The 16,141-nt window shown below is 39.6% G+C and overlaps 1 protein-coding gene across 3 annotated transcripts in view; it reads right to left on the bottom strand.

The window, feature by feature from the left end:
* LOC121959637 (long-chain fatty acid transport protein 6) overlaps positions 1-16,141 on the bottom strand; it is a 69,741-nt gene that overhangs the window by 35,259 nt on the left and 18,341 nt on the right. For all 3 annotated transcript variants that reach the window (XR_015775123.1, XM_088070919.1, XM_042509054.2), the window contains exon 4: positions 11,464-11,588. Coding sequence is in view for 2 of the 3 variants with exons in the window: in XM_088070919.1 (XP_087927045.1) it covers positions 11,464-11,588 (125 nt within the window). In the remaining variant the exon portion in view is untranslated. The remainder of the gene's footprint in view (positions 1-11,463; positions 11,589-16,141) is intronic.

The raw sequence follows: 16,141 nt of genomic DNA, 5'->3' as shown, positions 1-16,141 counted from the left end.
ACCTGTTGTTTTGGTTAACATCTACGTTCCAAAGTAGGATGATGATGAATTTATGAGAAAAACTATTTCATTAATAGTGGATTTGAATTCTCAACAACTAATTTTCGGTGGTGATCTTATTTGTGTTATTAATCAAGTATTGGGGGTGTCAGCCCTTGTTGTTTTCTATTCCCTCAAAGTAAATCCTTTTCCTTCTTTTCCCCTGTATCATTCATATAATAAATAATAAATAATATAATAAATAATAATAATAAGAAGAATAAATTACTTTTTTATTGACAGAACCCCTGTGCACTTTGTCACAAAAACTGAATACTCAACTATAATTGAATTATGATATATATAAATATATAATTGACAAAAATTTACTGGCTGATGGTGCGATATCCCAAAAAACGATGACTTCTTAGAACTAATCAAAACTGATAACATTTCCCCCTTCCTTCTCTGGGAAACCCTAAAAGTTGTTATCAGAGGTAAGATTATTTGGTATGCTGCTGAAATTAACAAAATGAAAGGAATTAAACAGGAAGAGCTCATTAAATCAATAAATGTGGTGGATGCTCAAAACTCTATCTCCCGCTCCCCAGAACTCTTCAAAAGAAACCTGGACCTTCAAACACAATATAATTTGTTATCAACTGAAAAGACTGAACAACTTTTGTTAAAATCAAAGAGATATGTTTATGAACATGGCGATAAAGCTGGCCGTTTATTAGCACAGCAGATGAAGAGCCACTCAGTCTCTCAACAAATCCCACAAATAGGGAAAGTAAATGGTGAATTAACAATTGACCCAGAAGAAATTAATGACACATTTACCTTATTTTACTCAAAACTATATATGTCAGAAATGACAAATGACAGTACTGACATGGAAAATTTCTTTAATAATGTCCAGGCACCTTCCATAAGCACAATGCACAGGACTGAGACTGAACTTCCCAGCTCCAAAGCTTCGGTGATCACAAACAGTAGGCCATCACAGCATTTTCAACTGTCAGGGGTGTCCAATTAGTCCACTGCTATTTGCTTTGGCCATGGAACACCTGCTTTTGATGGCCTAAATATAATTCCAAATGCTTGTTACAAAGATATAAATTGAAAGAACATTTTACTATTTTCAAATACTCTTATTATAAGAAATTATGTGGAACAAGCAGCATATGAAAAAACATGGCCTTTACATTTAACACAACCCGGACTCTCACCCAGTTCTTGTCAATGAAGTAAGCAGTTAAGCTCATGAGAGCCTCAGCTGCTCCACACCAACAGTCAGTAGTAAAGGAAATGCTGTATCCTGCATTTTCCACTGAAAGAAGTTGCTTAACTCTTGTTGCAACTTGTGCGTACATTTCGTCCATCAGTTCAGCACGGAAATACTTCTCACTTTTCTGAGGATACCTATGCTCTGACTTGGCCAGTAATCTTTTAAAGCCTGTACCCTCCACAACCGCATAGGGCAGCATATCAGTTGCAATCACCTCCATGATCAATTTGTCCATTTCCTTTGCTCTTGGGTCATCGGGGGTCCACTTTGTGGTCCTATCAAAGGCTTGCATGAGTGTGGGCTGAGTCTATGACTGTGACACTTTCTTTGATTGTGTCATCTTACCCTGTGCTTCCTCATAAAGGGTTGTATTTTTTGCTTTTTGTCTGATGGATCCCTGGCTTACAGAAGCTGCACAAATATTACACACTCCTTCACCAGTGAGTTAAGGTTATTATTGAGGTGGTAGCGGACTCACATGCATCAGATGGTCAAAATATCCTGAACACCTCTCAGTACACTGCTCTCCACACCAACATCAACACCCACTACCATCTCAGTAAACATTAAGAAGTCTTGTGTCAACATTTACAAAGTAATACATTTATTGAAGTAGAATTCATCGCAGGGCTGTTATTGGTGTGCATTACATTGCGCAGTGTCTAATGAAGTGGTCAGTGAGTGTATTTAATAAATTATTATCTGTAGGTAATAGGTAGGTGGATAAACAGCGTCATAAAAGTCTCTGGTAAAACATGATTTGAAATGCGCCTCTCTGATGTCCTCTAAACGTGTGTTCACATTTTCTTTCCTCCATAGAAGTTATAACTTCGACCAGAAATGCTTTTTCCTCCTCAAAGCCATAAGTTAAAAAACACAGTCTGTGGGCTGCATTTATTTTCAGCAGCATTACGTTCATTGTGCCGTTACTGACTCGGTTAAAGTGTTTAGCAAGGTAATATTTAAGGTAGGTTATCCTAACTGTAGCTTCCTAACATATCAGTCAAGCGTGATAGACACAACAAGGCATGTCATGGGAAATGGGAAACTTATTGAGTTATTGTTTATTTCAAAAACTAGTTATAAACTTACCATTGAGGCAAACCACTTGGTTTAGTAAATGTGCTACTGGCTCTTCAGTCTTCGCTATTTCACTCTGCTGTGGGGTCACTGGAGTGTGACATGAAAGGAGTCGGAGCGTCCACTACTGGATACGTAACACAAGGACATAATTTCTAAGAAAAACACCATATTCCCTGCATTTTTTAGTGAAAAAATTAAAAAAATAACATCGGCTTTTGGCAGATTGACAATTATTCTCTAATGGCTATAATTGGCCGATTAAATTGGCCGGCTGATGAATCGGTCGGGCCCTAGTTAGAATTGCTACAGAGGCCTAAATTACATTCCTTATACACACTAGTGCCAATTTGAAACCACATCATGCATCTCAACATCCCTCAGAGCCCTGGTCACTTCCAGTCTTCCCCTCTCTATTCCACACTTTACTAAAAATCCAGTCGTCATAAATACCCTAAAGATATGGTTTCAGTGTAGACAGAACTTTGGGTTTAAAAATCTTTCCACATAAGTCCTATGTGCAATAATCATCTTTTCCCCCCAGCTATATTAGACTCTGAATTCTCTCTTTGGCAAAGACATGGCATTTTAAAGTTTAAAGATATGTATATAGACTGTGTGTAGCTTTGAGGACTTATCATCCAAATTTGGCCTCCCACGGTCCAGTTTATTTCTGTATTTCCAATTCCGCCACTTCCTTCAGCACCATGACCCTAGCTTTCCACACATACCCTTAGCCCCATGTTTAAATGAAGTGTTAGAACCTCCCTTTAACTCAAGATTAATTTCAAGAATAAACGGCTTATAACCTCAGTAAAAATTAGAGCAGACTGTGTGGATGAACTGGGGGAGGACTTAGAGGAGGACATTTGCAACAGCACTTTACAAAGAGTGAATGACAGCTCCTCCTGTGCAAAACTGAACATGATACAGTTCAAAGTCTTACATCGCACCCATCTTTCCAAGGCAAGGCTGGCTAAAATATATCCTTATACAGATGCGAGGCGTGATAGGTGTCATAATACCCCTGCCAACTTAACCCATATGTTTTGGTCGTGGCCTGCCTTGGCAACCTATTAGTCTGTGATATTTGAAACATTATCAAAAGAACTTAATATTGACTTCCGACCCAATGCAACAGCAGCCGTATTTGGTCTTACGGATAGGAAACATTCTATAACATGGAAAAGACATAAAAATATTATTGCTTTTAAAACATGCAGGCAAATTATTAAATTGGAAATAAAAAAACCCACCTAGAGTTTCTTTGTGGTTGGGCGACCTGATGCAATTCATACAGTTAGAAAGGATAAAATACACGCAAAGAGGGTGTAGAGATAAATTCTTCTCCATTTGGGACCTGGTATTGACATACGTAGGTTTACGTAGTTTTGCCTTATACCACCTAGCAGTCATCCATAAAGAAGCATCTCCCCATGCAAATCACAGCATACTGTTCAACTAGTCATACTGTTTTTGTTCTTTTTTTTTCCCTTTAAATTTATTTATTTTATTTTATACAAAAATACCTATTCTGTATTTGCTTTCTCACCCTAATATTTGTGCTCTTGTTTGTTAGCAGTTTGGATGTTCTGTTTTCTTTCACGGCTCTCTTTTTGCTAATTATGCCTCGGGGTGAAAGCCTTTTACTGTACAGATATATCATATTTGATATGTACACCTTCAGTGATGACATGTTTTGCCGCATGTCAGCACTCAACCACTGGTTGTCGTGGTGGTGTCCAGCAAATGATGTGGGCTTCGTTAATAATTGGCACTCCTTTTGGGGGAAACCTGGTCTTATCCCGAGGGACGGCATCCATCCCACTTTGGATGGAGCCGCTCTACTCTCTAGGAATCTGGCTGAGTTTATTAGAGGCCCAAAGCCATGACAAACCAGAGTTGGGACCAGGGTTCAGAGTCGCAGTCTTACACGCTTCTCTGAGCTTCCTCTAGCACAGTCACACACCCATAATGTAAATGTTATAAAAACAGTGTCTGTCCCCCGGCCACTTCATTTGTTTAAAGCTAAAATAAACAAAAGGGGAGTTGTACAAGAAAATCTCATAAAAATTAACTCATCTCCTGTCCAACAGCATCATAACAGGAGAATTAAATGCGGACTCTTGAACGTTAGATCCTTATCAACCAAGGCTCATTTAGTCACTGATTTAATATTGGATAACCATATTGATTTATTATGCCTCACTGAGACCTGGCTTTGTCCTGAAGAGTACGTTAGCCTGAATGAATCTACTCCTCCTGGTCATATAAATAGTCACGTTGTGCGGGACACTGGCAGAGGAGGGGGAGTCGCTGCTATTTTTGATTCAAGCTTAGCAATTCACACTAAGGCTAAGCTAAACTATAGTTCATTTGAAAGCCTTTTTCTTTTACTTTCTCACCCATCCTGGAAAACTCTTCAGCCAATTCTATTTGTCATAGTGTACCGCGCCCCCGGCCCATACTCTGAATTTCTTTTACATATGATTTATTTATGAGATTTTCAAGAAATTTTCATACAAAACTAAGGCCATACATGTCCATAAGAGATAAAATTGGTGGAAAACTAAACAAATAATACAGCAAAGCAAGGTTGTTTGTAGAGACAGTGACAGAAAAAATGCATGGGGACAAGCAGTATAGTCGTAAAAAGGTAATCATAAATAATAACTACAAGAACAACAACAGCAACAGGAAATAAGAAAACAAAAACAAACATAACGACAAATAAACAAACAAACAAAAGGAAAAAAAAAGGGCAGATATTGATGAGTGCATGCGTAATCACAAATAAAAAATGAACTACTCCATGTACATGTACCACTAGGACTGGAAAAGCAGAGTAAGCAGGCCAGAGGATTCAAGATGGTGGTACAGTGTCGGGGGGCACACCACCGATGAGGACAATATTCAACTGAATGGACCTGACATGTTCTAGGAAGGGGAGCCAAATTTTAGAAAATTTAACGTTGGAACCTCGAAGATAGTGTTTTATTTTCTCCAATTTCATGAAAAAAAGGGCATCTTTTATCCATACTCTGAATTTCTATCTGAGTTCTCTGAGCTTATGTCAAGTTTAGTGCTCAAATCAGACAAAATTATTATCGTAGGGGATTTTAACATTCACATGGATGTTAATAGTGATAGCCTTAGTTCTGCTTTCTCCACAGTCAGTGTGTACATAAACCCACCCACCGCTACAATCACACCCTCGATCTAGTCCTTGCATACGGCATCGATATTGAAGATTTATTAGTCTTTCCTGAGATTCCTGCTCTGTCAGACCATTATTTAATAACTTTCAACTTTTATTACTCGACTACAAGCCTCTCAGTAAGAGCTACTATTCTAGATGTCTATCTGATTCAGCAGTGGCTAAATTTAAGAAACTAATTCCTTCTGCTTTGACATCATTACCATGTCTTACAGCGACTGAGAACACTACTACTAACATAAGTCATTCTCAAATTGACTGTCTCATCGATAATGCTACTGGCTCACTGCGATCAGCTCTCGACACTGTTGCACCCTTCAAGTAGAAAATAATGAAACAAAGAAAATTAGCTCCATGGTTTAACCGCCAGATTCGCAAATTGAAACAAACATCGCGAAAAATTTGAAAGACATTGGCATTCAACCAAACTGGAAGAGTCCCGTTTAGTCTGGCTGGACAGTCTTAAAGTGTATAAGAAGGCCCTCGACCATGCCAGGGCAAACTATTACTCATCATTAATTGAGGAAAACAAAAACAATCCCAGGTTTCTTTTCAACACTGTAGCCAGGTTGACTCAGAGTCACAGCTCCATAGAGCCTTGTATTCCTTCGGCCCTAAGCAGTGACGACTTTATGAATTTCTTTAATAATAAAATTATAACTATTCGAGATAAAATCCATCATCTCTTGCCCTCAACTGACCGTGAGTGTGTGCAGTGTCGTTGTTTCTTAAGTAGCAATGATGTGTAGACGATGAAGGAACCGCCACTGACACCGACTTGGTTGCATAAGAATTAATTTATGACAACAAAGTTCAGCATCCACCAGGCACCCTAGTCTGCCTGGGAGAAGATTCGGGACCAATGTGAATCTCTGTCTTACAACTCATGCATGTCTCTTAAATAGGCACAAGCATCTACACATTCATCAGTAAACATTCCTCACCTATTGTGTTCAATCACAAAAATAACCCCCAAGGGGCCACAGTCCATGTCATGTAAGCCTAGTATCAATATTCTACTCATCTGACTCCAAGACGTAATCATCCCTAGACCTCTGACCTCAAGATAAGACCCATACAAACAAAGCATAATACACCTCAGCAGCAAGGCCTGAAATTTATTTGGACAGTTTTTCCCCCATTGACCTTCGCCGACCCTCTGCTTTGATTTCTGCATCTAAGCCATCAGCATGCCTTCTAGACCCCATCCCACCTAGGCTACTTAAGGAAGCTTTACTCTTATTAGACAATTCTTTATTAGATATAATCAATGCGTCTTTATTAACGGGCTATGTACCACAGTCCTTTAAAGTAGCTGTCATTAAACCCCTTCTAAAGAAGCCCATTCTCGATCCTGAGATTTTAGCTAACTATAGACCGATATCTAATCTCCCCTTTATTTCTAAAATCCTTGAGAGTGGTTGCTTATCAACTCTGTGACTTTCTCCAAGAAAATAGTTTATTCGAGGACTTTCAGTCAGGCTTCAGAGTTCATCATAGTACAGAGACAGCACTAGCAAAAATTAATAACGACTGTTTTAATCCTATTAGATCTCAGTGCCGCATTTGACACCATTGACCATCAAATCTTACTGCACAGACTTGAAAACTTAGTTGGCCTTAAAGGAACGTCACTAGCCTGGTTTAAGTCATACTTATCAGATCATTCCCAATTTGTTCACATCAATGATCAACACTCCGCACATACAAAGGTCTGCTTTGGAGTGCCACAAGGTTCGGTGCTTGGACCAATCCTTTTTACTTTATATATGCTTCCTCTAGGCAACATAATTAGAAAACACTCTATAAATTTCCATTGTTATGCTGATGATACGCAATTATATCTATCTATGAAACCAGATGAAACTGATCAGCTATCTAGACTTCAAACATGTCTTAAGGATGTAAAAGCCTGGATGAGCCGTAATTTCCTGATGTTGAATTCAGACAAAACTGAAGTTATTGTTCTTGGCCCCAAACACCTCAGAAGCTCCTTTTCCAAAAATGTAATTTCTCTAGATGGCATCACCTTGGCCTCTAGCACTACTGTACAGAACCTCGGAGTTTTATTTGATCAAGATTTATCCTTTGCCTCCCATATAAAATAAAACAAACTTCTAGGACATCTTTCTTTCACTTGCGTAACATCGCAAAAATTAGACATATCCTCTCCCGAACAGATGCTAAAAAATTAGTACATGCATTTGTCACCTCTAGGCTGGATTACTGTAACTCCCTATTATTTGGTTGCACCAACAAATCTCTTAGGTCTCTCCAAATGGTGCAGAATGCTGCTGTTCGTGTTTTAACTGGAAGCAAGAAAAGGGATCATATTTCTCCTGTTTTAGCTTCGTTGCACTGGCTCCCTGTGAAATCCAGGATTGAATTTAAAATCCTCCTCTTTACTTACAAAGCACTAAATGGTCAGGCTCCATCCTATCTGTCACAGCTCATAGTTCCTTACCAACCCTCAAGATCACTGCGATCTGAAAATGCAGGGTTACATGTGGTTCCCAAAGTTTCCAAAAGTAGGATAGGAACCAGAGCCTTCAGCTACCATGCTCCTCTCCTATGGAACCATCTTCCATTATCGGTCAGGGAGGCAGACACCGTTTCAACTTTTAAGGGTAGACTTAAGACCTTCCTCTTTGATAAAGCTTATAATTAGGGCTGGCTCAGGCTGCCTGGACCAGCCCATAGTTAGGCTGACATAGGTTTAACCTATCGGGGGACTTCCTCTGATACGCTGAGCTCCTTTTCCTTCTCTCAATGCCGCCATCGGAAAATCATGCATGTCTGTCAACTGCATTGCCATTTGCAAGCTTAGCTTAGCGTCAGTAGTTTAGCTTAGCCTTACATCTGTGATAGCCATGTGGTACTGTCACTACCTGGGGCTCGTGATTACGGTCTGTTGAACTGCACTACGCTAATCCTGTTGCCTCTCGGGAGCATTCCTGCTCCCTTGTTTCCTAGTTTTCCTGGATCCTGGCCATAACCTTGACTGTGCCTGACTGTGGTGATAACTGTGCTGATGCTGCAACCCTGCCTTTGGTTGTGCTCGTGCTGTGGCTGTACTGATACTGTGCCCCCCGCTCGCCCTGATTGTGGTCTGGTCGTGGTTGCGCCGATGTTGTGATCTTGCCTTTGGACACCTCCCTATCAGCATATGCATGAGACTGTTATCATCTCCCTCAACATCATCATAGAGTGCAATTAATAATTTCACAACTACCGTTATTGTAATATGACATGCATCTGTTTCTATTATTGCTGTGCCTCTCTCCCCCTCTCTCTTTCTCTTTCTTTTTTTTGCCATGATTGTATTTCATTTGTTATTTACGACATCTATTGCTCGTCTGTCCGTCCTGGAAGAGGGATCCCTCATCATCCTCTACCGCTCTTCCTGAGGTTTCTTCCTTTTTTTATCCCCGTTCAGGGGTTCTTTTTCGGGAGTTTTTCCTTGGGTGATGTGAGGGTCTAACGGCAGAGGGATGTCGTACACTGTAAAGCCTTCTGAGGCAAAACATGTTTTGTGATAATGGGCTCTATAAATAAAATTGACTTGACTTGACCTTGTAGGATTTGCAATACAGTACATGTGTATGTATGGACCCAAGTATCTCAAGTATCTCTATGTATGAAAAAAAAGGGGGAGAAATGTTAGTTTAAGTACACACCTACTGTATTGCATTTGCATGGCAACATTTCCAAAGAAAATAAAATAAATGAAAAAAAAACATGTAAATCTATTCCAGTAGACCCCCAAAATACAAATATGATCCTGAAAATGAGGCCCCATTAATTAAAAGTAGTAACACTACTGTGTCAAAATGTTCAGTTAAGTAAAAGTCCTGCATTCAAGATATCATTCAAGTAAAAGTTAAAGAATATTAGCATCAAAATATACTCAAAGTTACAAAAGTGCTCATTATGTAGAATGGCCCATTTCAGAATAATTTATTTTATATTATTTAATTACAATAGATGCATGTTATATTTTGGCAGAGGGAGTCTAAACAAAAGATTTAGCTAAAACAAACAGACTTGCATAGCACTTTTCTAGTGGTTCAACTATGCTTACACACCACGAGTCACATTCAGCCATTCACATACACAATAACACACTGGTGGCTGAAGCTACCAAACATGGTGCCACCTGCTACTCAGTTTTTAACCATTCATACAAACTCTCACACCGATGGAAAAGCCAGTGGGAGTAATTTGGGGTTCAGTATCTTGCCCAAGGATACTTCGACATGTTGACCTGAGGAACCGGGGATCAAACCACCAATCCTACACTCAAACACTGATCCACAGCTGCCATGAACAATGGATCTACAAAGTAAGTGATGACTCGAGTGCGCTGTGGAAGAGTTAAAAGTACACATCCAGAAGGCAGTGATGCAGGGTGGATATCTGCTGCAGGAAAGAAGGGAGCGAGTGAATACATGGGGCTCCTTTAATAACCTGGAAAGCACAGGTGAGCTTACTAAAGCCAACTACCCTGCCATGTCAGCCAACTGCCTGATGGGGTTCAAGGAGGTTAAAAAAAGGAGAAGTCACAGCGTCATAATGCGTCATATCATTGGGTGACAACACAAGTACAGTCTAGTCTGAACCTGCACCCACCAGGTACAGGGCCCCCTGACAGGCATTCTCTTACTGTTGGCACTGGTCACTGGCAGTAACCAGTGTGCTTGTTGCTATGGATCATTACTGCGTGGTGGGTTTCCCATGCATGCATGGTATACTTAACATACTAGTTCAGCTGGTGTGATGGAATGTAATGGCCGCTTCACTCATAGTTAGAATTATAAACCAGCACAGAAATGACAATAATCAACAAAAACAACTCTGTTCTAAGCAGACACATTAAACACAACAGAAATCATAGAGTGACATTTGTATTTCGGAAAATTGGCAAAATTAAAGGCTATTTTAAGAACTGCTCTCTTCACCACCATGCATCTTGGGGATTCCTGGGCTCAGACCTCACTGGGCTACAAAGAACATATTGCAAATGTACATAAACCTCATTCTGATCCGCTGCAGTTTGCTGTTTGAATTGTTTTAATCTAGCGGTTAAGATTGGTATAACAAAATGGAGACAAAATATAAATCGGGCAGTTTAATGAGCCTCAGACAGCGGAAACTGCGTTCAGCACTCACAATCACACTTCTCCTACTCTCTCATTCCTTGCCTTTTAATAACTTACATTTTGACTGGCAACCTGCTTTCTTAATTTGCTCTTCAGAACAAGCTTGCACCACAAAGTGGCTTGACTGTATGTTTTATTGGACATATGGCTTGCTTGGCTCAACAAATGATTCATCATATATAGCTTATGGATATATCCACTATTTTACAGCTGTATATTTTAAAATAACTTAGTCACAAGGTCCTCCTGAGAGAGCTCTGCCCCCACTGTACTGTGAGTCTAGCTCCGCCCCTGGCCACAGTAATGGCATCACCAGTGCCTTTCTAAAAAATTCAGTTTTTCAGCTAGAAGCCCTTGGAGCGGCTGCTCAATAAGAGCAGAGCGCCGGGTGCAGTGCTTTTTCTCTAAGCTCTGTCCTCATTGGGAACAACTGAAGAAAGATGTCAGGGCTGAAAAAAAGAAACACTATGCGGACACTGGCCCTGGTGTTGAGAAGATGGGCATCACACCATTTTACAGACTTTGCTGCCTCCAGCCAGAAATGTCAGTGTCTTTACCCAAAAGTCCCTAAATGGCAGTATCATCAGCCTGCTTAAAAACAACAATATCCCAGCACAATAAAAGTGCTGCGATGACTGCTTGTATGTTTGTATATAATGTAAAATACACTAAAGTGGGGCTTTAAACTTCTGGGCAAAAGTTATAATTTAGGATGGAGAGAATGTGATGAGTCTTACCATGGGATGGTTGAACAGGTAGCGACAGAGCTCTCCTATGTACTGCACCACCGTTACATTGTGTTTCACACAGTCCTTCCAAAACTGACTGGCAGAAAACTTCTTTTTTAACACACACGTTGCACCTGGAGAAGACAGAGAGAAGATGGCAAGACAAACACTGAACACAATATAGTGATAGAAATTCTGATTTTGAGTACTACATGTCTACCATTGTCGATACAAATTCATTACAGCTGGAGCCATAGAGAGACATTTCCTCTGCTTTGTTTCAGCTCTTTGTCCTGGGATGTGAGAATTCCTTAAAGGCCATTTCATTGCTGTACTGTTGCCAAGGCAACAGCTTTGGTCCCTGTTTACTTCCTACAATAACAAACATTCCAACAGCATATACAAAAGGGACTCGTTTCAAAAGTTTATGTTGTCAAGTCTAAAGGGTCTGTGGGCTGACAGAAAGGATACCTATTGTAGTGTTGGTTTCCTGTCGTTTCTTGCCCTGGACCTTTGAATGTACTGAATGTAAATGGAAAATCTTCCAGAAATTATGTGCATTTGTCATGAAGTACAGCTGTTCATCTGTTCTCTTCTACTTCCTGCTTTGCTACTGTGCAAACACATTTTTATCATGCTCAACTTCATCTCTTTCATTAGTTTGAACATTTATCAAGAATTAATAATTTGTGACCACATTTCATCCACTTTTTACGACTTTTATATTCCCTTTGACTACTCAGCAGCCTTGACATCTTTTTTTCCTTTTTTTCCTGACACATAGCCCCTCCACCACTGGAAAACAAGTTTTACTTTTACTTTACTTTTTAACAAATGAACTTTTTATCCAACTGAAAGCAGACATGAGATAGCAACCAGTGTTGTCGGTGAGCTGGAGGACCCCTCGGCTAATAGGGTGGTGAAGTAATGAGTCCTAAAATGCGGAAGTCCGTTAGCCTTTTTGCACTTCTGGTTCCCTCGTCTAAAGTCTCTGGGTTTTTTTGAATAGGTAAAATGCCTTAAATAAGGTCTGTGGTTAACACAGGCTAAATATATTATCGACATTTTGTTCTGCAACATAAAATACTTGCATACAAACTCAACTTTGAACTTTTAAGGTTTTACTCGTCTTAAAAAAGGCGGTTGCTAACAAGTGGCTAAAAGGGACTACAGTGTTTGTCGGAGATGTTAGACGTCATCACACCAGACAGAAACTCATTCAACCCACTTGCCCACCTTTACAGCTTTTATATAACAGTCGCACTCGAACTTGTAGATTTATCTGTTTATAATATTTTGGAATTGTGTTTTAACATGTTTTTACAGTGACGTTGATTGATTCAGGGTGGTGACGTTTAAGTGGTGCAACCACGATGTAGTTCATTTATAGCCTAACAATGGCTTTTTGCTTCTGCTAATTTGATTTGATTTGAGCTTCAAAAGACACTAAAGTAGGGTTCAGGAGAAATTCCTTAGCCATCCTAAAGATGTTGCTGCCTTTTTGAAAAAAGTGTCACCGCACAAATCCCCCCTGATTCCTGTTGACTGAGGGATTCCCTTTACATCATGCTTTAAATTTGGCCTGGGCAATTTACTGAACTTCTCTGACAACAGATGGCTTTTTGTTTTTAAGAGTTGGTGAGCATAAAGTTCAATATTTTGGCCTCAGGACTGGCACATCTATCTCCTCTTTCATTTCTGTTTTTTTTTCTCTCCCTCCTGTGCATTGATACGAGACTTGCCTTATATTATTGTTGATGCCATGCAAATACTTGATTGAATACTTGAATGCCACATAATTTGTATGTTTACGCTTGTTGTAAAGAGATAGATCTGGGCCCCCTAAGCCCAATTTTACACATACTTTTATTTTAAGTACTATCTCAAGGTTACTTTTACGCTCACTGTTGAGTTTATTTTATAATTCTGATGAATAGAGCTGCGGGCTGGCAGCTGAGGTGTATAATAAATTTAACTTTACAAAGGTGTTAAAAAAGCTGGTCTAGCATCTTCCACTACTAAAGTAGGGAAGCTAGCTCACATCTGTAATAGGTGTAACAGACCAAAGTCTGACCCCAACGTCTACTTGTTATTTCTGCCAGGTGTTTGTTGTACATAGTTCTCTCTAAAAATCTGCAGCTGGAATGTAGGAGGTATACACAGTTTTACTATTTACATTATTTGTCTTGGTTTAGTTTCAGGGAGCTCCAGTTGCTATCCATACTGTCATCCACATGCAGCCATGATGCCTGCCCTAATACAAAATGGCTTCTGACAGAAACCCACCTGTCTGCTAATGAGCACTTTAAGTTAAAGCATGACTGGGTAGGACAGGTGTTTAGCTCATCTTTTACTAGCAAAAGCAGAGGAGTCGCTATTTTGGTAAATAAGCATCTACCTCTATCAGATGTTCAGACTATTTCTGATAAATCTGGTAGATATGTAATGTTAAAAGGCCATCTCCAGGGCCAAATGGTATCATTTATGAATATATACTTTCCACCTATATAATCTAATGATTTTTTATCTCATGTTTTCTCCCAGTTTGGCGATAGGATTGATGACAGACAATACAGTGACAGCAGGTAACTTCAACTGCTACTTTTCTTCCATGATGGATAAATCTCCACCAGTGCAAAACCCACTGTCAAAAAAGGGCGAAAGCTGTTTCAGATACCATCTGTGAACTCGGTCTAGTTGATACGTGGCGGGTTTAAATTTACAGTTTACTCAGGGGTACATAAAACAAGCTGCCGAATCGACCTTGCTCTCACCCCAATAGCTGTAGTATTGGCGACATTCTTATATCAGATCATGCGCCTATTTACTTAGACTTAAGTAACTTGAATCTTGGGTCTCAGAGCAGACCTTTGAGATACAGCACTTTCCTGAATCACGACCCTTATTTTGAAAAATTCATAAAAGAACTGAACTATTTTTTTTTAAATAAACATGACTCCAGATGTCTCCCCTGGTCTGCCGTGGGATATCATGAAAGCTTACACTCGAGATCTGATCATATCCTATACAGCTGGGCTTAAACAGAAAAGTGGAATAGAGCAAAGGAAACTTGAACTAGAACTTTATGAACTCCAGGCTAAAAACAATTTATCTCCATCAGAAGAACTTGAAATACAAATACAAATGAATAAGACCGCCTTAGAGAGTTAACTAACAAAGATGGCCAAAAAACCTGTTTTTCATGAGGCAAAGGATGCACGAATTTGGTAATAAACCTAATCGCTATTTTGCTAATCTTCTTCAAAATAGAACTTAGAACTTAGGCTTTACAATTTGATTGACTCTCTAAGCAAGAAATGACACATTTTTTTTCAAAGGTGGAGTTACCAAAAATTACAGATGAGCAGAGGGAAGAATTATGTAAACCATTAACTCAGAGCGAAATCAAGAATTGTATCCAATTATTCCCTAACAATAAAGCCCCAGGCCCTGATGGATTTAGTGCAGAATGTTATAAAAAGCTTACCACCACCCTGGTTAGCCCTCTATTTGAAATCCTTACAGTCCTCATTTGAAGCTAGAGCTCTCCCTCCATCTTTAATGGAGGCTAATATCTCCTTGGTATTAAAAAAGGGTAAACTGCCTGAGAAGTGCACTTCCTACAGGCCTATATCTGTTTTAAATCTAGATCTTTAAGTTGTTAGCAAAGGTCCTGGCTTCACATTCAGAAAATGTTTTCCCCTCTGTTATTGCTCACGATCATGATGATGAGATTGGGGCTTACACGTAGATCTGGCCTGGAAAAAGGATGTGGGGCCATAGCTTGATGTGATATCAGAATGCTGTCTTCCATGAACTTTCTGGACTCCCTAAAAATACTTATTCATTTTTAAAAGGTTTTTTTTTATTTTTATTTATCTATTTTTGTTTTGTTTTTTTCTGTCTGCTTGTTTGTTCCTGTCTTCGCTTGCCAGGTTTAGTTTTAGTAATTTGTTTACTGTTCGTATTATTGTTATGTATTTTGTTTTCCTTGTCTTCCCTGCTTTGCATAAAAGTTCAATAAAAATATAAAAAAAAAGAGTGCACCATCAAGAGTGTTTTGACGGGGAACATCACAGCCTGGTATGCAAACAACACTGAACAAGACCACAAGGCCCTGCAAAGTGGGTTCATTCATTCATTGGGTGTTGCTGTACCCTGCAGAAAGGATGTTTATACCAGACGCTACAAAAATAAGGTCAGGAGAATCATTAAAGATCCCAGCCGTCCAGATAACTGCCTTTTCACTCTGTTGGAAGAAGGTAGAGGTTACACCCAGCAGCACTGAGAAGCTCAAGCAGAGCTCCTACCTTTAAGCCACAAAAATCCTAAATGAATGTCTTGCTTAATCCTAAACATTTATTTATTAGTACTATTACTACAATTGAAATAACTTTTTTTGACACTGTTGTGTCATCAACCTGAGATGCTCACTTGATTCAGTGCAGGTGGTGGGAGGTAGGAGGATGATCACCAAGCTGTCTTCCATGCTGGTGAATAAGTCCCACCCCATGCATGACACTCTGACTGCACTGGAAAGCTCCTTCAGTGACACACTGCCCCACCCTAAAGGCGGGGGGACCCTTGTCAGACAGCAAGGTGAGAAAGGTTTGCACCTCCTTGAGTGACTACAGCGTGATCATTCTGGTTGCCATTTTGGGAAAGAAAAAAAATGATACAAAACTGT

The sequence above is a fragment of the Plectropomus leopardus genome, chromosome 20 (assembly GCF_026936395.1).
Source record: "Plectropomus leopardus strain MGB_pleo_1.0 chromosome 20, ASM2693639v1, whole genome shotgun sequence".
Lineage (NCBI taxonomy): Eukaryota > Metazoa > Chordata > Actinopteri > Perciformes > Serranidae > Plectropomus > Plectropomus leopardus.
Note: the sequence above shows the minus strand (reverse complement) of the source record. Positions and strands in the feature narration are given on the sequence as shown.